Source organism: Heterocephalus glaber, unplaced genomic scaffold (genome assembly GCF_053883595.1).
Source record: "Heterocephalus glaber isolate CG9 unplaced genomic scaffold, H.glaber_assembly_v1.0 deba00001509, whole genome shotgun sequence".
NCBI classification, from domain to species: domain Eukaryota; kingdom Metazoa; phylum Chordata; class Mammalia; order Rodentia; family Bathyergidae; genus Heterocephalus; species Heterocephalus glaber.
Window position 1 is genome coordinate 2,245,594 of NW_028258325.1, and position 24,963 is coordinate 2,270,556.

Sequence of the window (24,963 nt, forward strand, 5' to 3'; positions counted from 1 at the left end):
GGGGGAAGGCCCGCCCCGCCCCCTCCTGGCCCGCCCCCTGGGAGGTTTGCGGGTGGAGCCCTGAGTGTGGGAGCCTCGCGTGGCGTCAGGTGGCCAGACAGCGGGGATGCAGGCCAGGTGTAGGGGAGCTGTCCCCGCACCTGCAGGAGGCCCTGCCTCTCCCACCACTGGGGCCGGGTCCTCAGGCCCCGTCCCTGCCCCGCCCGCCGCCCCGGCCCGCCCTCCTGGCCCAGCCCAGGGCCCTCCCAAGCTATTTTGAAAGTGACCCTGGGTTGAAGTGCCGGGCGCAGGGAGCGGCTCGGTGGCGCCGGGCGGGAACCATGACAGAAGATGACCGAGGCTGCCCTGGTGGAGGGCCAGGTCAAGCTGCGGGACGGCAAGAAGGTCGGGGCAAGGCGGGGGCGCGCGGGGCGGGGGCGCGCGGGGCGGCCGCTCACGCTGTCTTGTCCCTGCAGTGGAAGAGTAGGTGGCTCGTGCTGCGCAAGCCGTCGCCGGTGGCAGGTGAGTGCGGGGCAGGCGGCCGGGCGGTGTGGGTGTGGGTGTGGGCGCCCGGGACCCCTCGCGGCCCCTGCGACGCGGTCGAGGCCGCCAGCGCGCCCGAAATAGCCAGGCGGAGCCCTGAAACCCAGCCCAGCGTAACCGGAGAGCCAGAGCCCCGTTAGCCCGGCCGGCCGGCAGGCCCAGGGCCCCGCCGCGCACAGAGCTGCAGGTGCCAGGAAGGTGCCCACCCGTGGAGCCCCCGGAGCTGGCCGCCCCGGCCCGGGTGGTGCCCCCCCCCGTGCAGAAGAGGGGCTGCGGGGGCGGGGGACAAAGCTCAGAGCCTCCCCACCGAGTGGCACGGCGCCCCAGAAAGCTGCTGTCCGCACTGGGGGACCATGTTGTGCTGGCGCCCAGCTCGGTGCAGCCCAAGCTGCATCAGGGGCTGGGCCAAGGCTGGGCGGCCAGGTGGGCAGTGTCCCACTCGTGCACCCCGGGAAAGTGGCGCCGACCTTGTGTGGGGTGCAGACCTCTGGGGAAAGTGCACGGGCCCCCTGCAGCCCTGGCCCCCCAGCCAGCAGCTCCAGTGTGGAGCCAGCAAGAAGCCACACAGCTGCCGGCAGCTCCAGCTTCTCCCGGGGGCTCAGAGGCAGAGTGAGGGCTGCAGCTGTTTCAGGGGACAGGTGCCTTGGAGCCGCCTGGGTCTGCGGGAGACGCTGGGCAGGGGTGTGTGCAGGCGCCCGGGCGTCTGTCCACTTCCAGGGAGGGGCAGCTGGTTTTGTGGACAGAGTCGCTTCCTGCCAGGACTTGGCCCTGCTCTAGGAGCCCCACGCGTCTCTGTCCTCATGCCAGAGCCTGTGCCGCCTGGAGCCTGGGGTCCCTGTCCTCAGAGGCACAGGGCTGTCTGGTGGAGGGGGCTGAGGGAAGGCTCCGAGGCCAGCCTGGGGTCTGGGGACAGTCTCGCTCTGTGGGATGGTGGATTTGGGCACTGAGCTGTGTTTGGGGCACAGGGGTCAGTATCTCTGGGAACCCCAGAGGCCAGGGGGCCAGGGAGGTCACCGAGGACAGAGGTCCACCCGGAAGAGCGTCCCTGCCTGGGTCAGACGGTGTCCTGGAGGCGGCACACGAGCAGGCGCTGCCCGGCGGAGGTGCAAGGGCCCCCGGCTGACAGGCCTGTCTGGGTCCCACGTGCAGGCGGTGGGTGGCCAGGGAGCTAACGGGCGGGGTGTGACGGCCCCCAGCCGGCCTACCATCCCACCAGCCCGGAGCGGAGCTCTCAGTGACCGCAGCTGGGCTGGGGTCCTGGGTGGTCCTTGGAACCCCGCACCCATGGGTGCTCCAGCCCCCTGGCCCCCAACTCCCGGAGCCTAGTGTGTGGGAAGAAAGGGCCCATCCTGCTTTCCCACCTTGGGAAATCCAGGGCCCTCAACAAAAATCGAGATTCCCTTCCCCAGGGGCCCCCAGGAGGCAGCTTAGGGGTGGGGTGGGGGGAGCAAGGCCAGCTCTGCGGTGGGCATTTGCCCAGCAGGGCACCTGCTCGGGGAGAAGCTCAGTTGGCAGAGAAAGCAAAGCTGCATCAGGGCACGTGCAGAATGCGGGGCTGCCGCAGGGTGCAGAGGGGACAAAGGCTGCTGTGCCCCTCGGGCCCTCTGGGGTTGTGTGGGTCCCCACCGGCCCTGCCCAGGGCAGGATTTTGGGGCACTCTCCTGGCTGGAGTCTGGTCTGGTCCTTCCCAGGCAGCCCCTGGAGAGAGGAGGTCGGGGTCTGTGCTGGCTCGGGCCCGCTGAGGCGGGGATCATCTTCCCCTGACCGGAGGCTCTGCCTGGGGAGCACCCCTGTTGGGGTTCAGCCACAGGGTTTCCTGTGTGCCAGGCTGGAGGCCTGTTCCCTGCTCTCCTGAGGGCTGCCCTGGGCATGGTGCAGAAGCCACCAGGAGGGATGGGAGTCCCAGGGCTGGCAGGGCTTTGGGGTGGTCCTAGGTAGTGAACCCCAAAGGATCTTGCCCAGTCCAGGTGGGACAGGTGGCCTTCACTTCATTCCCCCTCAGAGATGCACCAGGAGATCGACCTGCAGGAGGCCACCCTGTCACGTGGTTACTACCATGGCAAAGGTCCAGGACCAGGGGCTCCAGGCCCTCGTGCTGGGTGCCCTGGGGCTGCCTGACTCTCGGACCCAGCCCCAAGCAGTGGATGGCTCTGCTGGCACAGCGGGTGCCCCAGGAGCGTGTGGGTCTTGAGCAGCACCCAGGGTCCCTCCTCAGCTGGCCTTCAGCTTGGGGTTATCTGCATGTCTGCCATGTCCTCCGAAGGAATGGGGAGACACCTATGTCCCAGCTGAGGACAGGCGGGCCGGTGGCTGTCTCTCCTCTCCCTGTGGTGGCACCGTGGACAGGGACCCTGGGGTCCTGATAGCCTGGGTCCCGGCACTGACAGTTGCGTCCTCTCGGGTGGGACCTGGCCGGCCCTGCCCAGCCACTTCCAGGGCTCTCGGGGTGCCGGAGCAGGCAGCACTGAGCCCTGCCACTCTGTGCCCGACTGTTCCGGGCTGGCTCGGCCGTGACCTGTGCCAGGCAGTAGTGCACAGTGAAGGAGCCAGGTTTCCTCCGTGTGTCACAGGAGGACGGGCCAGCGCAGGGCTCTCCGGCTGCCCTGGGTGTCCCGCCCTCTCCCGGCCAGCCCTGGCTCAGCAGGGTCCCCCCAGGCTCCTGCCTCGCTCTGCTGGGGTGCGTGCGGCCTCAAGGTCACCTTGACCTCCAGGGGCCCAGCCTCCCCTGCAGCTGGGCGGTGTAGCTGCTGCTCCTCTTCCTCCCCGGCCTCCAGGCCCTTCTCTGTCCGTCCATGTGTCCTCCCTCCTCCCCAGCTGCCCCCAGCCCTGGCTCTGACGGCATCTGGAGCTCATGACTCCACGGTTATTTTTACATCCCAGACTCCAGTCCAGCTGCCTGCCTGTGCCCCAGCTTTGTGTCCCCCGGAGGGTCCACCTCCCTGGCCCAAGAAAGACCCCGTCCCAGTCCCAGCCCACACAGCTGGCTCGCCCCATCCTTCACGGCCCCTCTGGCTCCCCTTCAGGAGGGCCGTGGCGTCCTCTCTGGCTGCCCAAGGGCGGAGTGTGAAGGCTGCCCCGGCTCCTGCAGCTGCCTCTGTCCCCTCGTCCTGCCTGGCACATGTCTGCAGTGGCCCTGCTGTACCCAGCCAGGGTGGGCTTTGAGACACAGCCAGGCCCGCCCTGGGTGCCCTGGGGCTCCCGGGCCTCTGCACTGGCTGTTCCTTCTGACAGTGCTGCTCCCTCGTGGAAGAGCCCCCAGCCCATGCCCAGGGGTCCCTGCCCTCCAGCAGGCCACCCGATCCTGGCCCCTGTGCGGCCCTTTGCTGGTGGTCGTCCTGTGACCCAACCCCTCGGAGCACAGCAGCATTCAGGGATGAGCTGGGCTGGGTGCTTCGGGGACAGAGGCAGGGAGCGGGAGGGGCCGGACCTGGGGGCTCTGAGGGCCGAGCGTCTTTCACTGCCCTAAGGGCCGACCCGCCTGGCACCAGCTTCTCGCCTTCCTTCGCGGGCGCTGCGCTGCTGGCCTCCCTGGAGGGCGGGACGGTGGATCGGACTCTGGGTACCGAATCTGCTGTGCTGACACTGGACAGCCTGCGTGGACCACGGCCGCTCCCCACGCTTGCTGCACAGGGTGCGTGCGGGCCTAGTGCTGCTGCCTGTGCCGCGCGCCCGGGGCCTCTGCTTCTCAGGGGCCGGCAGCTCCAGGGGGCGGGGGCGGGGCCCAGCGTGCCCTCACTGGGTGCCCGTGGGTGAGGCGTGGTGTGCTGTGCACACGTGTGAGCAGTTGAGTGTAAGAGTGAACACGTGCACAGGTCGGGGTGTCGTTGCGAGGCCTCCCTGTGTCCACGCAGGGCGGGGCCAGCAGCGCCTGAGGGGCCCTGACCGCCCTCCGCCCCGCCCTCCTCACAGCCCGAAGCCCCTGCTGACACCCTCAGGGTCAGCGTCTCAGCGCCTGCGTCTCGTCTGGGGGGCTCACAGCTCTCAGACCCCAGCCCTCGTCGGGTGTGGGTGAGTGGCCTCCCTGCCCGGGGCTCCCTTTGCCTCACCTTCCGTCGCCTTCCACCCCAGTGACCCCAGTGCCCTCTGCTCAGTCACGTGCGGTCCCCACCCCTGCGTCTGCAGCAGGGGTCCCAGCCACCCCGACCCCTGTGGGTAGGCGGGGAAACCAAGCATCTCAGCCTCGCAGCCGAGCGCATGGAGGACCTGGGCCCCAGAAGGGTGCGGGCTGGCTCAGCTGGCGGCCAGGGTGTGGGTCCTGTGTCCCCCTGCTGGGCGCTGTCCCTGGCCGTGCAGTGCTCAGGGAGCTGCCCCCACCCCGACCCAGTCTGAGGGCCCTGGCAGGGCAGGTAGCGTCAGAGGATACGGCTTTGGAACAAGGCAATTTTGCCTGGGGTGGTGGGGCTGGGGAGGGGCTGAGAGGGCTGTGCCGCCTCAGCCACATGTGGGGCGCTCCTGCTGGCCGCCCGCCCTCCCTGAAACAGGGCTGTGGAGCCCTCGACGGCCCGGCTGTGCAGACCTCAGCCGCCTCCCTCCCTCCACCTGGCTCCATTTGTCCTGAAAATGCCCCAGTGCTGGTTGCTGGGGCTGCCGCAGGACCCGGCACTGACCCGCCCCTCGAGGTCCTGGAGGTGGAAGTCTGAGGTCCAGGTGTGGACGGGATTCTCCTGCTTCCCCGCTCCCCTGGCGCCAGGTGTCACTGGCGTGTGGCCCTCTCACTCCAGCCCCTGGCTCTGAGTCCACCTGTCCTCCTCCCCGCCTGTATCCTCTTCTGTCTCTCACAAGGTCACCTGTCATTGGGTCGAACTTGCCAGGGACAGATGGCTGCTTTAGGGGCCGCCTGGCCGGCCTGGCTTGGCGGGATGTTGCCTTCTTTATTGAAAAAGTGACACTCTGGGAGGCTGAGTCAGGAGGACCCCAGGTTCAAGCCTGTGGAGGCAGAAGTCTGAGGTCAAGGTGGGGCCTCAGGACAACGAGGTCCAGCTCACCTTGAGTCCCTGGGCATGTCACACTCACAGGTCCCAGGGTCAGGAACATATTTGGGGCCACTGCTGAGGCCCCTGTAGATGCAAGAAGGTGCAGGCAGAGTCTGCATTTCTAGACAGAGTGCAGAGAAATCAGCCAGGCAGCACCAGGGCATCAGGAGAGGGTCTCAGGGACAAACATGGGGCCCTGCATGCCGCCCTAAAACAGGCTTGCAATACACGTCCAGGCTGAAGAAGACTGCTCAGCGGCCAGCAAACCCCACCCTGCATCAGGAGTTGGCAAACTGGTCTCAGAGCCAAGTCCGGCCACTACCTGTTTCTGTGAATAAAGTTTTATTGGAAGTAGCCGAAGCCGATCACATACATGCCACCAGGGGCTGCTCCTGAGTTAAGTCATTGTGCCAGAGGCCATAAGCCCCAAAAGCTAAAGTCGCTTCCTGTCTGGAGCTTGCAGGAACACGTCCTGACTTCACGTTGTCAGGAGTGTGGCTTCTGCAGTGGCGGAGACTGAACCCAGGGCCTCCCACGTGCGAGGCAAGCGCTCTGCACTGAGCTACATCCCAGCCCTTTTTACTTTTACGTGGAGACAGAGTCTCACCAAGTTGCCCAGGCTGGGCTTGAACTTAGAATCTTCCTGCCTCAGCCTCGAAGAGTTCTGGGATCATAGGACGAAGTGTAACTGCTTGGATAAAGGAGGCGACACCTCCCATGCCCGGCAAGCCAGGCTGCCCCTACAGCAGCTGTCCGCCTGGGCAGAGGTCTGCTTCTCCTCCAGGGTGGCGTTGCCCAGCCCCAGGGCTGTCACTGAGGTGGCAGCCTTCAGGAACTCGAACAGATAGGCAGCCTGTTCACTGCCTTGAGGGATGCTGCAGCCTGCCGGGGCGGCTCTGAGGGGGAAGCAGGGATGGGGCTTCCTGAAGGTGGCATCCAGGTGAGCCCTGCAGGAGGCGGGAGCCCTGGGCAGCGGGGCCTTGGCCTGAGGCAGCCGTGTGGCCAGTGGCCCAGGACAGAGGCCAGTGTGCAGGGGGACAGTGGGGCAGGCGTTGGAGGGTCTGGGGGAGGAGCCAGGCAGAGGAGGGAGTCCGGATGGTCCCCACGGGGGTGACTCATATTCAAGTTCGTGCTGCTCTGGAGTCAGGAGAGGGGTGCCTGGCCCACGAGTGGGCAGCAGCAATGGTGCCCAGAGCTACACTGGCAGCCTCAGAGGTGGCTGCAGAAGCCAGTCATTGCTAGAAGTCCACCACCTGGGGCCGGTCTCGGGGGACAGAAGGGCCCCTGGCTGGCGCAGGGCAGCGACAGGAGGCAAGCTGCTTGGCCCTGCTGGCCCCGTCAGCCCAATCCCTCTGTGCGTCGTGGCCAGATCTGAGGAAGCTGACGGGGCCCTGACGCCGGGGGACCAGAGGTCAAGGACGGGGGAGATGGAGGTGGCTGTGCCATGCTTGCGGCCACTGCCCGGGAGCTTGCGTTGCCCAGTGGTGCCCTTTCTGTGCTGTGCTGCCCCTCGGGTTTGCTTTCCTGGTGCTCTGGGGCCGTGGTGGAGGACAGTCCCTGTGAGGACACACTCCTTTTCGGCTGCCATTTTAGATTACTTCTCCCATGCCCGGGCATCTCTCTCTGCCCATGAACTCATCTGTGTGTGGCCCTCCCGATGCCCTTGGGAAAGGCTGGCTGCAGCCTCCATGGCAGATGGGTTTCTGTGGGCTCTGGTTCTTTTCCTTCCTCAAACGGGGAGTGCCTTCGTGCTTCTGTGCTTACCAACATTCAGACACGGACAGAGTCTCAAAAGGAAGTATAAGTCCACTGCCCCTGGGCCCCTGTTTTTGTCAATAAAGTCTTATTGGCGCCCGCTGGCTTCCCTGCTGCCTCTCAGGCGACACAGAGACGACCAGGTCCTCTGGGCCTCAGGGTGCCCGCAGCCTGGCCTCTGGCCGCTGAGCCTGCTCAGGCTGCGACTCTGGGCTGGGTGTGAGGGATGAGTAGATTCTGCGGCAGAACTGCCCTGTGTGCTGCGGTCAGCTGCATTCTGTCCCTGAGGGATTGCCAGTCCACACAGGGTGCTGTGTCTGCTCTTCAGAGCCTGGAGCACACGTGCCCACTGCCCCTGTCCAGCTGGCCTGTGTGCAGACCTGGGCTCGGCGCCTTGAGCTTCCAGCAGGACTTGTCCTGGAGGTGCCGTGTACAGGTGTCTGCCTTGGGCCCAGTCCTGCTCCTTCCTCAGAGGTGGGGAGACCTGGGCTCCCTGACTGCTGGAGGCCCTGCCTGAGGGTGTGGAGGGCAGGGTCTCTGTGACGGTGTCCTCTGTTGTCCCCGGGACAGGAACGTGTGCCTGGTGGCAGGATGGAGTGGAAGTTGGGATGCTGGTGGGAAACGGGCACTTGGGACGCAGCACTGACTGCCCTGGAAGGCCCAGTGATGAGGCTCAGGCCACAGCCGGGGAAGAGGGAGGCCTGAGACTCTGGAGGCTGGGGTTCAAGAGGCCCAGCGATGCCCCCGTGCTCCCTGGGGCTGGGACTCAGGCCACGCCCTGGAAACCATTGCACCGGGAGGCGAAGCTGGTCTGGATGTGGGGTGCAGCAGGGACAGGGTGGGCGGCAGCACAGGCAGCAGGCTGGGGTGGGGGCTCTGTGCCATGTAGCCAGGGTGGGCTCTGGGGCAGGGCAGCGTGGGCATCTTGGGTCCTGGTCCCGGCCATGGGGGCCACGTGCCTCTCCTGTCTACACAGACTGTCTGCTGATGCTGGTCTACAAGGACAGGTCCGAGCGCACTCGGGGCCTCGGGGAGCGCAGCAGCCTGACCCTGGCAGACATCTGCGGCCTAGAGCCCGGCCTGCCCTACGAGGGCCTGGCCCACACGCTGGCCATCGTCTGCCTGTCCCAGGCCATCATGCTGGGCTTCGACAGCCGCGAGGCCATGTGTGCCTGGGACACCCGCATCCGCTCTGCGCTCGGTGAGGGTGAGTGGCACCTGCAGCGGAGGCGGCGGCTCCCCTCCCCGCTCGGGGACAAGAGCCCAGCGGGCCCCTGGTCCAGGGCAGTGGGGAGGCGCTGTCTTTCCGGGAGGCTCTCCAGTGGAGTTCTAGCCCAGCCCTGTGGTGCCCCCTTTGCTTCACGGCCTAGGCAAGGGTCATCACAGCCAGGGGCCGCCCAGGCCGCACACAGACACCCTGAGCGACCCCGACATGGCCCTGCAGGGCTGCGGGTGCTGGGGGTGTGGTGTGGCATTGGAACTAGGGACCCTCCATCTCCAGGACTGGGGGCACAGGGGGCAGAGGCCAGCAGGCATCGTCTCTTCCCAAGCTGGGCTATCTCCTGGGGTAGGGCAGGGGAGCAGGGTGCTGGTGTCAGGCCGAGCTAAGCAGGGACAGTGGGTCCCAACCCCAGCAGGGCCCAGGGCCAGGCTGAGCTGGGGTGCAGGCTGAGGCACAAACCTCAGTCCTCTTGCTCCCAGGGTGCTGGGCCCCCTGAGCCTCAGTTTCCCCCTCTGCACACAGACACCCGCCGAGCTTCTGCGGCTGCTCCGTCAGGGCGAGGTGGCCGGTACACAGCCCCGTAGCTCTTGTCTTAGCTACAGTGGTTCCTGAAAGAGTGGGGCAGGAGGGGAGGCCCCATGGGCAAGCCGTGGTCCCCACTGCATCCTCTGTGCTGCCCCAGTTGCATGCACAGGGCCAGCAGCTGCTGAGGGCCACGCCTGTCCCTCGCCTGCCCCTCACCACCCCCATGACGCCCTCTGCCCCTGCTCTCCCTCCAGTCCACAGGTTCCCCGTGACGGTGGCTCCTGGCACCAAGCTGGAGAGTGGCCCGGCCACCCTCCACCTCTGCAACGACGTCCTCGTCCTGGCCAGGGACGTCCCCCCGGCCGTCATGGGGCAGTGGAAGCTGTCCAACCTCCGGCGCTACGGGGCTGTGCCCAATGGGTTCATCTTCGAAGGCGGGACCAGGTGTGGGTACTGTAAGTATCCGGGAGGTGGGGCCCCTGAGCTGACCGGGCTCATGCATGGGCCTGGGGACCCATTGCTGTGGCCCTCTGGGCTGGAAGGGCTCAGGCCACTTGGGGACAGAAGGAGGGACCCTGGCATCTCAGCAGTTTGCAGCCTGCAGAGTCACGCAGCGTTCAGACTGAAGGACAAAATGGAAAGCAGCGATGTGTGTCACGAGCCCTGCTGCCAGGCCCCTTTCCCTCTACCAAAGGCACGCTGCCTCCTGAGGGCCAGGCCCCTCCAGGGCTGAGGTGACCAGGACAGCGTGCTGGCTGCCGGGCTCAGTGCCCCATGTCCTCTCCTTGTTCTGGCTGGGGTGGGCATGGAGGCCCCCGGCCCCTCCTTCCACCATGCCTCTCCCGTGCCGCTGACCCTGGCCTTCACGCCTGCCTGCTTGTGTGTCCAGGGTGGACGAGATGGGACACTGAATCCTCTGCCAGGCAAGTGCTAGGCCCTCGCTCTGGAGCAGGGGAGTCAGAGGTGGCCGTAGGAGACCAGGGGCCACAGCCATGGTGGCTCGGCAGGCAGCCCTGTTCGAGTTCCTGCAGTGCTCTGAGCCGGGCAGAGGGCGTGTCATCCTCTCTGCGGACCTCGGAGACCTGCTGTCTTCTCTGGGGTGGCATGGAGGCCTCCACCAAGGTGGTCTGTGTGTGTGGCCTCCTCCTGGAGGTGGACGTCCTGAGCATCACACACGACTCGCCTGTGCAGAAGCCTGGCACATGCTGTTACGATTGCCCTGGGCTGCCAGAAACCCTGGGAGGGTGCTCCAGGGCTGCCCGTGCTTCTGCACGAGGTCTGGAATCAGTGCCATGAAGCAAGCACCCGCCTGGGGCCTGTGCTTGGCTGGCGGTGGCCTGGTCCCGCGTCAGGTCCGGGCAGACTTCTGGGAACTGTCTCCCCCCAAACCTCATGGCTGCTGGTGGCTGGAGAACCTGGGGACCAGCAGCTGTACCCCCTGGTGTGCTGCAGGCAGGCTGGGGGACTCCCAGGCTGGCCTGTCCGTTGGCTCCCTCAGGTGCCCCTGGAAGCCAGCTTGGCTGCTGCCCTGACTGGTTTGAGCTGGTTTCTGTGTTCATGGAGCCCTTGGCCTGGTGCCGGGGGCATGGCCAGGGTCAGCACTACTGAGGGAGACCTGGGGCATCTCAGGAGAGGAGCCGGCGTTTGTGTGGCCCAGGGAGTGGTGGCTGCTGTGTCCATGCCTACTGGGGCAGATGACGACACTGGGTGGCCTAAAACCACAGAAATGGTCCCTTCTCAGTCAGGGGCCAGAGTCCTAGTGCAGGGTCAGCAGGACCTCTTTGTAAGGGCTCTGGGGGTCCCTGCTTCCTCTTCCAGCTCCCGGGGGCCTGTCACCCTGGGCACATCACCCCCATCTCCCTCTCGCATGAGAACACAGTCCCTGGATGTGGGGCCCACCTGGTTAACCCCAACATCCCTACTGCATCACATCTTCAAAGATTTGAGGTAGAAACTTGTCCCTTAGGGACCGCTCTTCAGCTGAGATGATGGTTCTAGAATCACAGCCAGTCTGTGGCCCTGGCCTCGTGACCTGAGGGCACAGAGCTGGAGGAAGGTCGCTGGTGTGCAGAATTAGTGTCTTTTCTCTGCCCTGGGTACAGTTTGCAGCCTGGGCCTCAGCCCCCAGAGCCAGGCCCCTCACCTGCCCACCATAGACCTGCACCCTGGGCCTTGGGGCTGGAGAGGCAGAGAGCGGGCCTGGGGCAGAGTGGACCAGAAGGGAAGGCGTGGGTGACCCTCGAGCTGGCATCATGGATGAGCCGCAGCCTGGAGGAGAGGGCGAGTCAGGAAGCCCCCGCCGCCTGTTTCTGCTCGCCGGGCCTCGGGCAGTGTCACAGGCGCCTGGCCCCATCCAGAGGGCAGGTCCCAGTGCTGAGGAGCCAGCGGGTGGCCAGCAGCGGGTGGGTTCCCGGCCAGCCCTGAGCTGTGGTGCCTCAGGGATTTCTGAGTCCACAGCGCCTCCTCTCTTTGGGGTCCCTGAGTGAGGACTCTGGGCAGCGCCAGTGCACGTGACCAGGAGGCTGACTGATTTCCTTTCCCCAGTATCATCTCCAGCCTAAGCACCATGTGGCTCAGGATCACAGCCACTGCGGGGCATTGGGGGCCCCTTTGGTGGCACGTTATAGGGGGACGATTTGGGAACTGGCCCATGTGTGGTTCTGACACCTAAAACCAAAGCCCACGTCTCCTTCACTGACCACAGGGACACAAGGCCATGTGAGAGCCCGAGGAAAAGGGGCAGAGACCAGGACCAGGGGACTGGCTGGTGGCCCAGGCACAGGGCACAGGGCTGTGTTCCGGGTGATGCCTGTGATCCTGGGGTACAGAGGGCTGGAGGAAGAGGCTGGGGGCCAGGAGGGCCCTGGGCAGCCAGAGAGGCTGATCCCACGGCTGTGGGCAGGAGGCGGGGCCGGGACTGTCAGCCCGGGAGTGCCAGGGAGGATGCAGGGCAGGGAGGGGCATCTGTAGTGACGTCTGCAGGCTTTGAGAGCAGGGCCTGCCTTGGGTCCCCAGCCTGAGACCACCCAACCAGCCTCCACGGCCCGTGGTGGAGTCTGCCCACTCTGGATTCCCACAGAGCCACTTCCAGGTACCCACTGCTCTTTGTACCGAAGGACGGCATTTTGTGCAAGGAGTCTGTGCCTGTCTGTGTCCAGGGGCTCATTTAGAGCCAGGCTGGCCACAGCAGGCATCCAGGGACCCCTCCATCCGGGCTCCAGGATGGACCCTGTCTGGCCCACAGGCTGGCTCACCACTCCCCGTGTGGAGCAGAAGCCAAGGCATGGCTTCCTGCTGTTCAGGGGCAGCGGCTGGGACCGAGGGGGTACTGTGGCTGCTGCCCCTCCCTCCCCGTGGCTCCTGTCTGGCGACCCTGGCTGGCGGGAAGGGCACTCTTCTTCCTCTTCCTCTGGAGGAACAAAGGCCCTGCTGGGCAGGGTGGGCCCAAGCTGGTGGCCACCGGGCAGGACAGGTGACGGGAGTCTGGATGCTCAAGCTGTCACAGCTGGCTTGCTCTGGGCGGGGAGTGGCCCAGGGCAGGCATACTGTCCGCCTTGCCTTGGCTCACATCTACAAGCAGGAGAAACCGGGGTTTCCGGGGTGATGTACAACGTCCCTGGAAATTTCCCCGCCCTTTCGTGACCTTTCTGAGCCTCAGTTTCCTCATCTCTACCATGTGGCCCCTGAGTCCCTAGTGTGAGCGGCCTGCCTGGGCCCTGGCCCCTACGCGTGTGCAGCCCTGGGCCGCGTCAGCGTCCCCTCCGTCCCTGACTGCTTCCTGTGTGTGGAACTGAGCCGCTTTGGTCTCTGCCCTGGGCGTCACCTCCCACGGCACCACCCCTCCTCGCTGCCCTGCACCCCAGCACTGTGACTGTGCCCCAAGTTTGCCATCTCCTGTCCCATGACAGGGGACGAGGGCTGGGGGTGCGTGGGCCCAGGGCTGGCCGCTTGCCTCTCTCTGCAGACCGTCAGGGGCAGGACCCTCACGGGGTCCTCGGCGGGTGTAGAGGAAGTACGAGCCAGGGCCCTTTCGGCAGGGTTGGGGTGGGGCACCCCGTAAGGGGCCTGCAGGTCCGGGATGGGGAGGAGCTGGTGACTGGCTGAGTGGTCTCAGGGTGGCACTGGGAGGGCATCGCGTCCCTTTAGGGGCTGTTGGAAATGTGTGGCTGAGGCATTCGGAAATGTGTGTGTGTGCGCACGTGTGCACACATGGGTGCTTGTTTATGTATGTCAAGGGTCCTTGCGCTGTGATGGCTGGAGGGGCTGTGACCTGTCAGCAAGGGTGACGCAGTGGCATTTGTTCTCAGGGCCTGGGACACTGAGCACCTTCGAGGCCCGGGGCAGCCTTGAGGCCCCTGAGATGGTTTAAAGCCAGACTCCGACATGGCGGACCTGGAGCTAACTGGCTCCAGGGACTTCTATAGCAGGACCAGCCTTTCCCGGTTCCTTCCTTGTTCTGCCCAGGGTGAAAGCTGCTGTCTGCCGGTAGCTGCCCAGCTGTTTGCTCTGCGTCCTAAGAGCTGGTTGCTCCTCATCTGCACCCCTGTGTTGTCCACCGCTGCATAACAAATGGCCTGAGCACAGTGGCTGCCCTGTCACTTGCAGTTCTGTGGCTCGGGATCTGGGCCGTGTGCTCCACCAGGCATTGACAGGGTCACTCGGTGTGGCCGTTGGCAGATGGCAGGCCGCAAAGCCAGGGTGTTGGTCAGAAGGCCCTGAGTCCCCTCGGGGCCTGTGCTCTCCAGCACGGTGGCCCTGCTGCTTCTAAGAGGGCAAAACTGGGCAGCACAGGCCCCTGTGGCCTACGCCCAGGGCTGGAGGAGCACACAGGCAAACGAGGAGTGCCGGGAGCGCTGTGGGAGAGCAAGGCGTCTTTCCGCCCACGCCGTGCACGGGCCTCTCATCAGGCTCTGGTGATGCTGAGACGGTCCCCACTTGCACAGTGCTGGGACAGCACACAGATGCAGGTGTGTGAGGCCCAAGAAGGCGTCCATGAGAGCGCCCAGGGTGATTGCTGGCTTCCAAGGCGGGGGCGGGGTTGTGTGGGGAGGCATCACAAAGAGGGCGCTGCTCTGTGGCCCACAGCTTGGAGGTGAGTGGGCGGTCAAGGAGCCAGGGTTGCAGAGGCGATGGCTGGTCTGCTCCAGGCAGAGGTGTGCTGGGGCGGGCACATTTGGGGAGGTTGGGGCAGCCCCAGAGCCTGTTGGGGTGCAGGGAGACAGAGGGTCCTGCGGGGTGAGGACAGGCGGAGTGTGGGCGCTGGGAAGCCTCGTCCCTGGCTCTGAGGGCCCTCAGAGATGGTGCCCTGCAGGGGACGGGTGGAGGGTGGGGATGCCAGGTGGGCACACCGGGAGCCCAGGTGGCCAGTCACCAGCTCCCAGGCCCCCACCTGGGCAGCCTTGCCTTCTGGGGGACCATGACGCTCCACAAACGCCCCGGCGGAATGCAGGCCCGGCTCCACTCCCTCCAGTGTTTTTTTTATAGTCGGGGGACTGATTGTCCCGAAGCCTCTGCCAGCTGTCTGTAAGCGCAGGATTAGAGGCCTGGCCTTTTGGGAGTGCTGGGGCTGAGAGGCTGGGCCCTGGCCCTGGGCGGGGTGGCCACAGGGACAGGGCACCTCTGTGAGATGCTCCGTGTGAGCTGGCACCAGGCCTCGCCAGCCCTGGCGTGCAGGGCCCCATCCAGGGCCAGCGGAGTGTGTGAGCCTCTTGGTCCCTCTGGGAGACAAGGAGGTGGGCGCCTGCCTCCTCCACGCCACCACCCCTCTAAGGACTGGGATCGGAAGCTCCGGTGCCAGGCCCGGACCACAACTGCCTGAGTCCACTTCTTGTGTGTGACTCTGCACTTGTTTGTCCCCCTGGGCCTCAGTTTCTCCTCTCTGAAGCTAGAGTGGCACTGTTTTGTCACCTGGTTTCGGGGCACCACGTGCATGGGGCTTCCACAGTCCCAGGGCAGCCCTGCCCTGAGCGCCCTGAGCTGGCTGCCTGTCAGGGCCAGCCAGGATCTGGGGAGGGCAGAGCAGCCGGAGGCAGAGCCTGAGCTCCAAGCCCTCTGGATCTGTGCTTCTTCCGGCCCAGCCCCCAGAGCCACGTGCGAGGGCCCAGTGTGCGGCCACCGCGTGCCTTTCTTTGGGCAATGGCAGAGCTCAGGAGGACAGGGATTCTTGGGCGGTGACGCCACCCAGAGCCTCCGGCCCACGTGCCTGGCTCAGCAGGTGGGTGCAGCCGGCCTGGCCTCCCCATTCACGCAGCCAGCAAGGGATTTCATTCACTGTGGCCAGGGCTCCGGGCCCTCCCTGCTGACTCACTGCCCCAGGCGACTCCCCTGCCCAAGCGGCCTTCTCCTCTGCAGAGCAGGCACAGGGCTGGAGGTGGCCCCCATGTGCCTGTGACCCCGATGGTCTATCCCACGAGCTCCAGGCAGAGGGGCAGGCCGCTTGGCCAGGGGGATGCTGTGCTGGCCGGGGTGATGGCCGGCCATGGTGGGGCAGGTGCCACACTGTCATGGGTTTGACTGGCCTCACAGCAGCCCTGGGTGAGGGGCTGGGGTGGGGTGAGTGTCGCCTGCTTTGACAAGCCCTGCCCTGGGACATGAGCCTGACTCCAGGCAGCCTGGTACAGCCCCAAGTAGGGGCTGCCAGTCCTCTGGCACAGATGGGGAAACTGAGGCTCGGAGGGCAGGGACTGATCACGTAGCTGCCTGGTGGCAGAGCCCGTGTGTCTCCTGAGGAGGGTGGGCACCCTGTCTTGGTGGAAGGATGTGCTCTTGCACCATGCAGCCAGGATGGGGCCCCTTCATTGACACAAGACACTGTGTTCCAGCCTCACAGCGAGGCCTGGGTCGGGGCCACATTTCCACACAGGCTGTCCCTGCGAGTCCCAGGCATTGCCGAAGGAGCCAGGCCAGCCTTGTGCCTCAAGGACAGGCTGGAGCCCCAAAGGCAGCTAGGGGGGGCCATGGCCCATCTGCCTGGCTGCCCTGACACCCTGTGTGCCAGACACATGCAGTGGGGCCCTTTGGGTGCAGAAGAGATTTAGTCCCAGGCTCTGGGGCCACAGTGTCCTGGGCCAGGTAAGTGAGTCCTGCAGAATTTGCTGGAGTTTGCTCAGGCCCCTCCCACCCCTCAACCCCATGCCCACGCTGCAGGGGTCTCCCAGCCATCCGGGGCCAGGCTGACCCCAAGTTTCTGTCCTCCCTCTGCAGGGGCTGGAGTTTTCTTCCTGTCCTCAGCCGAGGGGGAGCAGATCAGCTTCCTGTTTGACTGCATCGTCCGCGGCATCTCCCCGACCAAGGGCCCCTTTGGGCTTCGGCCAGTTCTCCCAGGTGTGTGTGGGGCCTGGCCAGGTTGGGCCCAGGTGGGGAGGGGTGCTCGGTGGGCTCTCACAGTGGCCAAGGCCTCAGGGCCACCCTGACTCGTCAGCCCAGCTAGGTGGCTACCTGTTCCCACCTGCAGGTAAGAAACTGGATCCGTGTTGGCCTGGGAGTGAGACCAGGCAGCCTGGGGCTCTGGGGGTCCAGGCTCCATCCACGGGGCCTGAGCTCTGGGGACCCTTGGGGCCTGGCGCCTTCTGATGGGGAGAGTTTTGCCAAAACTGTGGCTGGATGGGGAAAAAGAGGCCTGGGATCCTGGGGATTTCCTGTCTCCCAGCTGATCCTGGTCCGGGACTGCCTCCTCTGGTGTGGGGGACTGGGGTGCACTGGGTGGGTACAGGGCCCCCAGGAACATGTCTCCTGTCCCATCTCCTCTCCCTGGTATCACTGGGCACTGTGGTCTAGGAGTGGCCAGGGACATTATTGGACCCACACAGCCCAGGCACAAGGGGCTCAAGCAGGGTAGGGGGCTGTGTGGACAATCTCTGATGCTCCCTTCACCCCCAAGAGGACAGAGCTTGTCCTGCTGCCCAGGTGCATCCTGGGAGGGCAGAGCAGCAAGTGTACTGCTCCCCAGGCGGGCACCCCCCAGCCCGGCACAATGGCCGCCACCCCAGAGCCTCAGGTGGCACAGTCACTGGGGAGGGAGCAGGCAGCGCCCAGCCTGGAGTCGTCCCACCTCCAGGCTCTGCAGGATGGCGTGGCAGCACCCCCTGCTGGCCTTGTCCTGCCTTGTGGCAGCAGGCGCAGGTGCAGCTGGCCCAGACAGTGTATGGACAGCAAGGGCCTAGACACAGACCTCCATCCTTTGTGACCCACAGTGATGGCTTGAGGAAACAGGTGCAGGTGTGGTGACCAGAGGGGCTGAGCACTCCCCGGGAGGCAGACGTGATGGGATAGGTTGGGGTTAGCAGCCGCGAGTCGGGAGCCTTAGGTGTCCTGTGAGGCTCAGCAAGGAGGGTGCCGTCACCCGGGAGACAGCTCTGGCACCTTGGTGGGGGTGGGCGGGGTCTGTCCAGATTAGGGAGGTTCCATGTGTGGGGACCCAGGCTGAGCAGTGGAGGCCTGGGTGGGGGCCACTTCCGCATCCTGATGTGGTCCCAGCATCTGGGGCTGAGGCCTGGGGAGGGTCTGGGTCATGGGGACCCTGTGCTGGGGCTGTCCCAGGATGCCTGAGGCTCTGAAGCCACTGGACCCACTGTGAAGCCCGGCAGTGTGGGCCTGGGGTGGAGGCAGCCAGCCTCACAGCCCTTCTCTGCCGTAGACCCGAGCTCTGGGGGGCTCTTGGCCGCGGAGGAGCGCTTGGCCCAGGAGACACTGGAAGCCTTGCAGCTGGAGAAGCGGCTCAGCATCCTGTCTCACACAGGCCGGCCGGGCAGTGGAGGTATGGCCGATGGCGGCCCGGACACCGCACACATGGCCCGTCTCTCGGGTGTCAGAGCCCCCCATGCCCCTCCAGTGTGCCTGCAGTGATCACCACCCATTTCCCTCCATTCATGCTCCTCCTCTGGCTCATTCATTCACGCTGCCTTCTCTCCCCATCAGTCTATCCATCTCCTCATCTATCCATCTCTCATCCATCTTATCCTTCCTTTCCCTTCTTGCTCATGCATTCATTCTCTATTAATCCATTCACCCTCCTGTTCATTCACTCTCTCACTCATTCATGATCGGACAAACCTTTATTAGATGCTAGCAGGAGGTGCATAATGGGGAGGGTGGATCAGTTGGGTTTGGCTTTTCCGCACCCACCAGTGTGGTCTACAATCAGAGGGGCAGCAGAGCTGCTGCCCAGGCGCTGGGCCCCCTCTGCTGCCATCCAGGGAAGACAGGTGGACGGGACTGCACTCAGTGAGTAGCTGCTGCAGCGCCGGAGTCTTCCCAGGCCAGAGTGCAGGAGCCCTGCTGGCTCTGCTGGTCCCCCTGCTGCCCGTCCCCTGGGGCTCATGGAGGGACAGTGGCCTGCCCCCCTCCTGTGCGGTGGCCCCTGGGGTAGGAAGTCTCAGGCTTGCAGCGAGTCCTCTGCCTTCCTGGGGGCTTGCTGCTGATGTGCAGGCTGAATGGAGGAAGCAAAGACAGACTGGCTTTCCCATGGACACTAGGGAGATTCGGCCTGGCTGGTGGGCGGTGGGTCAGTCTTGAATCTTAGACCTCTTGTCCTCGGAGCTCTCATGGTCCAGAGGGGAGGGAAGCCGGAAGGCAGGCAGGGATGTCAGGGGAGGGCAAGGCCGGGAGACCCAGGCCCTGGGGCTGGAGAGCGGTCAGCAGCGCTGGACGCAGAGCTGGGATGCCAGGAGGAGGGACCCTGGTGGCCACAGCTCCTCGATGCGGAGGGCTGGAAGGAGGGAGACAGGCCGGTCCAGGCTGCTTTGGGAAGAGCCCTGGTGCAGGGGGCTCTTGGGGTGGGGTGACTGGGAGGCAGAGGACAGGGCTGGGACCAGGGGAGTGGCTGGGAGGAGGTGACTGGGCACCGCCAGGCACAGGCTCCACCGCAGCTCCGCTCCCTCTCGCTGCAGGAGATGACCGCAGCCTGTCCAGCTCCCCCTCTGAGGCCAGCCACTCGGACCTCAGTGCCAGCAGCCGGCTCAGCACGTGGCCCGAGCAGCACCTGTCCTCAGCCAGCACATCGCAGGAGGGCCCGGGGCTGGCGGCTGCCCAGGCTCCAGAGGAGGCTGCGTTGGGCACCTCAAGGGCGCCCCCCAAGCCGCTGTGGCCACGGCAGCTGCAGGAAGTTGGCCGCCAGAGCTCTTCGGACAGCGGCATCGCCACGGGCAGCCACTCCTCCTACTCGGGCAGCTTCTCGTCTGACGCAGGCAGCAGCCTGGACGTGTGGCGGGCTGGCGAGGACTTCGGCTCGCTGCTCAGCCTGCCCCTGCCGGCATCTGGGGCGCCCGAGCCCAGCCTGTGCGCCTGCCCGCCTGGGGCGGCTGAGTACCAGGTGCCCATGTCTTGGTGGCCGCACTACGACACACCCCGCAGCCTGCTCCCGGCACCCCGGGACCAGAGCCCAGCCTGCCGGGGTGGGCCCGACCAGGGTGTGGCGGCAGAGCTGGGCGGTCAGATGTCTGAAGGCTGCCCTTCCAGCTGGCTGGGCACCAAACGGCAGGGACAGGCGACAGAGGCCTCGGGCAGCGAGGCCGCACAGGCCAGCCCAGCCCCCAGCAAGCCCTGGGAAGCGGGCAACCCGCACGCTGGGCCGCCTCCTGCTTTCTTTTCGGCCTGTCCACTCTGTGGCGGACTCAAGGTAAAGTCCCCACCCTGAGACGGCCACCCGGGCCCCATGGCTGCCAGGGGCTGGGGTTTTGCCCCTCTGGACGGGAGTCGAGGGCCCACCCACCTCTTTGCAGAGGGGGTGCTCTATGCTGCGTTTCTGGGACCGCAGGCGGTGGAGAGGGTCTGGGCTGGGCGGCGGTACAGGGCCCCCCAGTGGTCGGGGTGCCTCAGGCAGCATGTTCTGGACAGTGGGGCGCCAGCTGGCAGGCTGGGGTGCATGGAGTCCCCAGGCCCAGCTTCTCCAGCACTGAGGGTCAGACACTGGGGGCTCAGGGGGTGCTGCACCCCACTGGCTGGAGGCCTGCTTTGGGGTGCCGGGTAGGAAGCCCCTGTTGGCTGCGCTAGACCCAAGTGGGGGCTCATCCCGGTCCACTGCCCATTCTAAATGCCCCAAGCCTCCTCCTCTTTCCATGAAAATTGAGCCCCCCCAGCAGCTCCGGACACCCCGGGTCCAGGGGTCCGGCTCGCAGACCTCCCAGGGCACCGTCTGCGCCGTCGGCTCTGCGTGTTCACCCATAGCACCCGCGTGGGGCACGGCTGCCCACCCTGTGGGGAGGAAACTGATGCTCAGGAGGCCCCGTGACTCATGGGGTCTGCGTCCCAGTGACTGGAACCCCACTGAGCCCCACACCAGCTTTTTCCCGAGGGAGAGTCCTCCCCTAGCCCCGGCTGTGAGCTCGGCCAGCCTGGGGTCCCCACCGCCTCCTCCTGCACCCTCCCACTGGGACCAGGAAGCTGGTGGGCAGGACCAGTGGGGGACATTGGGGCTCCCCGGGCACCTGGGGCCTCCAGCCCCCCTCCTGGGTCTGTGTGCCCTGCGTGGTGCAGCGTGGAGCTGTCCTCGCTGGCACAGTCAGAGGCTGGCTGTGCCCAGCCCTCCTGGGCTCCCTGTGGCCCTTGGGCAGGCCTGGGCCAGGTCCCCTGTAAACACCTGACCTTGCACCTGCACCACTGACCGACCGTGTTGTTGCTCTGCTCTATTTTTAAAATCTGACACTTTGTAATACATTCTCAGACTGAAAATAAAGTTTTCTTTTCATACCACCGTGTCCTTTCCGTGTGGCCAGCCCTCTCCCCTCCCCAGTCTGGCCCTGCTGTGACCAGGACTGGACTCTCAGGCTGCAGCCTAGATCGGGGGTGGGTGTGTGTGTGCGTGCACGTGTGTGCGTGCCTGTGCCAGGTCAGGGGTGTTGGTTTGGCTCTGAGCCTGGACTCTGTGCTCCCGCCTGCTCCCTCTGAGCGCGGGCAGCCGGGTCAGCATCTGCCAGGCCACTGGGAGCCCAGGGCTCCTGCAACTCTGCAGTGTGGGGAGGACAGGCTTTGGGGCCGAGCCTGCAGGGCGAGTGGCCCACAAGTCACTACACCTCTCTGAGCCTCAGTTTCCTCTTCCATGGATGGGGTGACCACCCCCCGTCACGGGGCTGCATGGAGGGCCTGACGCACACTGGTGGGAGTGGCCCCGGGCTGTGAGGCAGCTTCCTGCCCAAGAAATGGGGAGCTGAGCAGAACCCTCCCTCCCCAAACTCTCCCCGGTGCGTCCTGGGACCTCCACCTGCAGCCCGCAGGAAAGGGCGCCCAGGCGGGGAGCGAGCCTCGCTGAGGGTCTCCGTGTCTGCCCTGGGTCTGGGTGCAGCCCTTGGTGGGGGGGCTGGGGTGTGAAGGCCTCTCGCAAAGGAGGGCAGGGCAGCAGCCCACGGAGGCCTTTGGGGCTGCTGGGGCCATGGTAGCTCACATAATGAGGGCCCTCAGGAGGAGGCCTGGGCCCCCACAGCGCGTGAGCTCAGTGTCTCCGGAGCCAGGGGCCTGGATGTGGGCTGCGGTCTCGCCTGTTGGGGCTGGGCGGGGTCCCCTCTGGGACAGACAGGGACTGTCTCCTCACCCCCTCTCCCCAGTGTGTGTAGGCGGCTCAGAGCCAGCCCAGCAGCCCCTCTGCAGGGAGGGTGCCGACGGCTGGGGCCTTTCCTCAGCGGCCCCCGTCCTGGCCCAGGTGTGGGGACCTGAGGGGCTGAGTGTGCTTACTCTGCCCTGGGGCATCCGCCCACAGCGGGAGTGTGACGTGGCCCGGCAGGACAGGTTCTCGGGGCCGGCAGGTGGCCTGGACAGGAGCTGGGGCCGGGTTCCTGTTCCAGCCTCGGGCTCCCGTCCACCCCCAGCCCCTCTTCCAGGTTCCCCCCAGAAGCACCCCAGGTCCTGGCCACCACGGCCTTTTGCCAGGGGCACCCGGGGGGTCAGCCTCCACTGCTCCTCCCGTCCTGCCAGGCACTGCCCATGTGGGGCCAGAAGAGCCCGCTGTACCCAGCAGAGACTGTCCCCTCGCCTGGGCTCCCGTGCTCCTCAGCACAGGCCCGGAGCAGAGACCTGGGCCACCCTTCGGGGCCTGGGTCTGTGTCACAGCGGCCCTGCATCCCCACAAAGCCATCAGCAGAAGTGGGACAGGGAGCTGGGCCTTGAGGCCCGAGAGCCTGGTGTCCCAGGCCTCTAGCTCCCTCGTGGGACACAGGGCCTGGGGGCAGAGTGCTAGCCCTCGGGCCGGTTGGCCTTGCGGGGTACAGGGGCAGAGCGGGGAAGGCGGTGGCTGTACTGACCCGAGTTCTCCTCGGTCTAGGGAGCGGCGGCCTCAGCCCCGGGACGCGTGAGGGCACGTTCAGGTAGGTCCTGGCACAAGCTGGCCTGTGGTCTGGGCCGAGAGATGAGTCAGGACGGGCGGTGGGCTGGGGGCCCTTCTGCCCATCGGCACCACGGGAGCCCCACTCCCGGGACGATGGGCCCAGGCGGGGCGGGGCGGCCTCAGCACGGGTCCCCATCCAAGATCCTCAGGCCCCAGCTGGGCAGACGGGGAGAGGACAGCCCATCACTAGTGCACCGCGTCAGCCAGGGGAGCCCACGCCGGCCTGGCTCGCTCCAGCTCTGCCCCAAGTGACTCAGTAACTTGGGGTCTCTGTCTCAATCTCTCCCCTGGGAGCAAGCAAGGAATGAGCTGCACCCCAGGCTTGCTGGGGGCAGTAACAGGGAGGAGGGTGGACTTCCAGAAGGTCCGCATGGGCCTGCACCAGGGACCTGGCTGGGTGACCCAGGGTACCTGGGCAGGGAGAGCAGAGCCAGGATCCGCCCCAGGGCTGGGGGTCAGAGCTCTGTGGTCTCTGTGGGTGCTGTGGGACAGGGGCCTTGCATGACTCCCCGGGCTCTGCTGTGTCTCCCGGCCCTCAGGAGCTGGGGACCAGGGAATGACAGGGGCTGGGGCCTAAGGCCCAAGAGAAGTGCAGAGCGCAAGGAGGGGTCAGCACAGCTCTGGTGTCTTCCGGGGGACTCACAGCCCCTGGCCCACAGGACCCCCAGGGCCAGGGGCTCCTGAGCCGCCCGCCTACGTGAACATCCCCGTCAGCCCCTCGTCCCGGCAGCAGCTGCACTACATGGGCCTGGAGCTGCAGGAGGCCGGCCTGGGCGTCCGAGGTGGGTGAGTGGGCTCTGCTCAGCTGGGCTCTTCCTGCCGTCCGAGAGCCGCCCCTCTGAGGGTGTCCTGGGGGGTCACAGGTGGGACGGGGAAGCAGCGGGCTGGCTCCGGGCGGCTCTGCTCACCCCAGGTTCCCGCAGGGGCTGGTGCCTCGCGTTACGCACAGATAGACATTTCATCCACGGAGGCGGCACATCGGGCTGGGGCCCAGCACGCCCAGGAGCGGCTGTCGGAGCTGGAGCAGCACAGGAGGGGCGGCCCACGGTGAGGCCCTGGCTGGACATCTGCGGGGTGGCCTCTGTCTCCGGGAGCCTGGCCCTCAGAGCTCGGGCTGAGGCTGTGACCAGCACCCAGGCTGCAGCGGAGGGACCTCGGGCCCCGGTTCCTGGAGTGATGAGGTGGAAGGCTCTGGGTCCAGGCCGGCCACCACAGCGAGGGGACCCACGCGAGGGCTCTTCTCCCTCTGGCTCCGTCCACTGGTGCCCGGCCAAGCCTCCCTGTCCAGAGAGGCGCTGCCCCCAGCTGTCACCCAGGCTGTGGAGCAGACTCTGAGCCTGGAGTGCAGGCTGCTCTCCCATCGGGATGAGGGACAGCTCAGAGGAAGGCAGGGCAAGCTGGTCCCCACCCTCTGGGACTTGGGCTGGGACGCGCTGCTCCAGCCTGGCCCTGTCCTCTGCACACCCCTCCGGGGGCCCCGCCTCTCGGGCTGCGGCGCCCTGGGCCTGAGGACTGAGGTGGCAGGGGTCGGAAGGCCTGTGGCCCCGGTCAGTGCCCGCGTGGCCCAGGGATGGGCCAACTGCCGTGCTGCTCGGGACCCACAGTTAGCTCAGAGTGTGAACTCCTACTCTCCATTTTTTCTTTTTGGTACCGGGGATTGAACTTGGGTCCTTGCGCTTGCGCAGCAGGCAGCAAAACCACTGAGCTAACCCCGGCCCCTACTGTCCATTTTTAACAATGCATATTCTTTTCCTGAAGGTGTGAGGCTCTTTCTTGCGTGGTTTCTGCCCCAGACTTGATCTGACATCTTGATGCTGGGTCTCCACCCAGGGGCTTTGTGGGGCCTCCCTGACTCGAAGCTCTGGGATGTTTCTGAGGGGATGGGGGCTCTGCCCATAGCCGGCCGCATCCCCCTTCTGTCCCTGACCCCCAGCATCTAGTGGATCTTCGATGAGTCCCTGCGGGGGCCCACCTCGGCTGAGCCTGGGTTTGGGTTGCCCGGCCCTCCTGCCTGCCCATGTCCTGAGCCCCTGTGGGCCTGACTGGACGGGGCAACTGCAAGGGAGGGTGGTGGTGGCAGGTCACCCCCGAGATGGCCTGGAGGGGCCCCCAGATCCTTGCTCACGCTGTGTGGGCAGAGCGTGGCCATCGCGCTGGCCCGGGGACTGTCCGCCTGCAAGTGTGATGGGGGTTGGCAGTGAGGGGTCAGGGTGCAGGGCCAGGGCCCTCCAGGTTCAGCTGGACCTGGCCGAGGTCAGAGGGAGGCCCAGGGACACAGCAGGGTCCCTCTCATAGGACTGAGCTGTGGGGCACAGAAGTGGGGACCAGGCCGTCCCGGTGGGGTGGCTCTGCTGATAGCAGGTGACTGCAGGCCTGGCAGCCTTCCTGGAGGACAGAGCCACATGGGCAGGGCCCCGCTGCACCACTGGCTGGCTCCCTGTGTGCTGCGCAGTCTCTGGGACCCTGGCCTCCAACTCCAGCCTGTGCAGGGCCTCCACGAGCTGAGGCCAAGTGGGCAGCCTTTGTGTCTCCCATGCCCTCCTGGCCACGCTGCCCTCCTCGCCTCCCTGGGGTCAGATCAGAGCCCTGTGCCCTTGGGCTGCAGCCCAGCCCTGGTCTCCCTTGGTACCCGAGCGCTGGGGTGACTGCGCGTC

General features: G+C 66.1%; 1 protein-coding gene across 3 annotated transcripts; it reads left to right on the top strand.

Annotated features, from left to right (window-relative positions):
* Positions 1–193: 193 nt before the first annotated feature.
* Positions 194–23,530, top strand: Dok7 (docking protein 7). 3 transcript variants are annotated; one of them, XM_004847361.3, is made up of 10 exons: positions 194–384; positions 456–501; positions 8,227–8,457; positions 9,252–9,452; positions 16,201–16,320; positions 17,633–17,752; positions 18,885–19,612; positions 22,247–22,289; positions 22,969–23,091; positions 23,233–23,530. In XM_004847361.3, the coding sequence occupies exons 1-10, from the start codon at positions 331–333 to the stop codon at positions 23,358–23,360; spliced, it is 1,794 nt and encodes a 597-aa protein (XP_004847418.3). In that variant the 5' UTR covers positions 194–330; the 3' UTR covers positions 23,361–23,530. The 3 variants fall into 3 exon arrangements, with proteins under 3 accessions (XP_004847418.3, XP_087043372.1, XP_087043373.1); XM_087187246.1 differs by lacking the exons at positions 22,969–23,091; positions 23,233–23,530 and having other exon boundaries at positions 22,247–22,576; XM_087187247.1 differs by lacking the exons at positions 22,969–23,091; positions 23,233–23,530 and having other exon boundaries at positions 8,227–8,451; positions 22,247–22,576.
* The last annotated feature ends 1,433 nt before the right edge of the window (positions 23,531–24,963 follow it).

Coding starts and splice junctions, on each gene's coding strand:
- Dok7 (XM_087187246.1), top strand. CDS start 331: ATGACCGAGGCTGCCCTGGTGGAGGGCCAGGTCAAGCTGCGGGACGGC. Junction 385..455: donor AGCTGCGGGACGGCAAGAAG/GTCGGGGCAAGG, acceptor TTGTCCCTGCAG/TGGAAGAGTAGGTGGCTCGT. Junction 8,458..9,251: donor CCGCTCTGCGCTCGGTGAGG/GTGAGTGGCACC, acceptor CTCTCCCTCCAG/TCCACAGGTTCCCCGTGACG.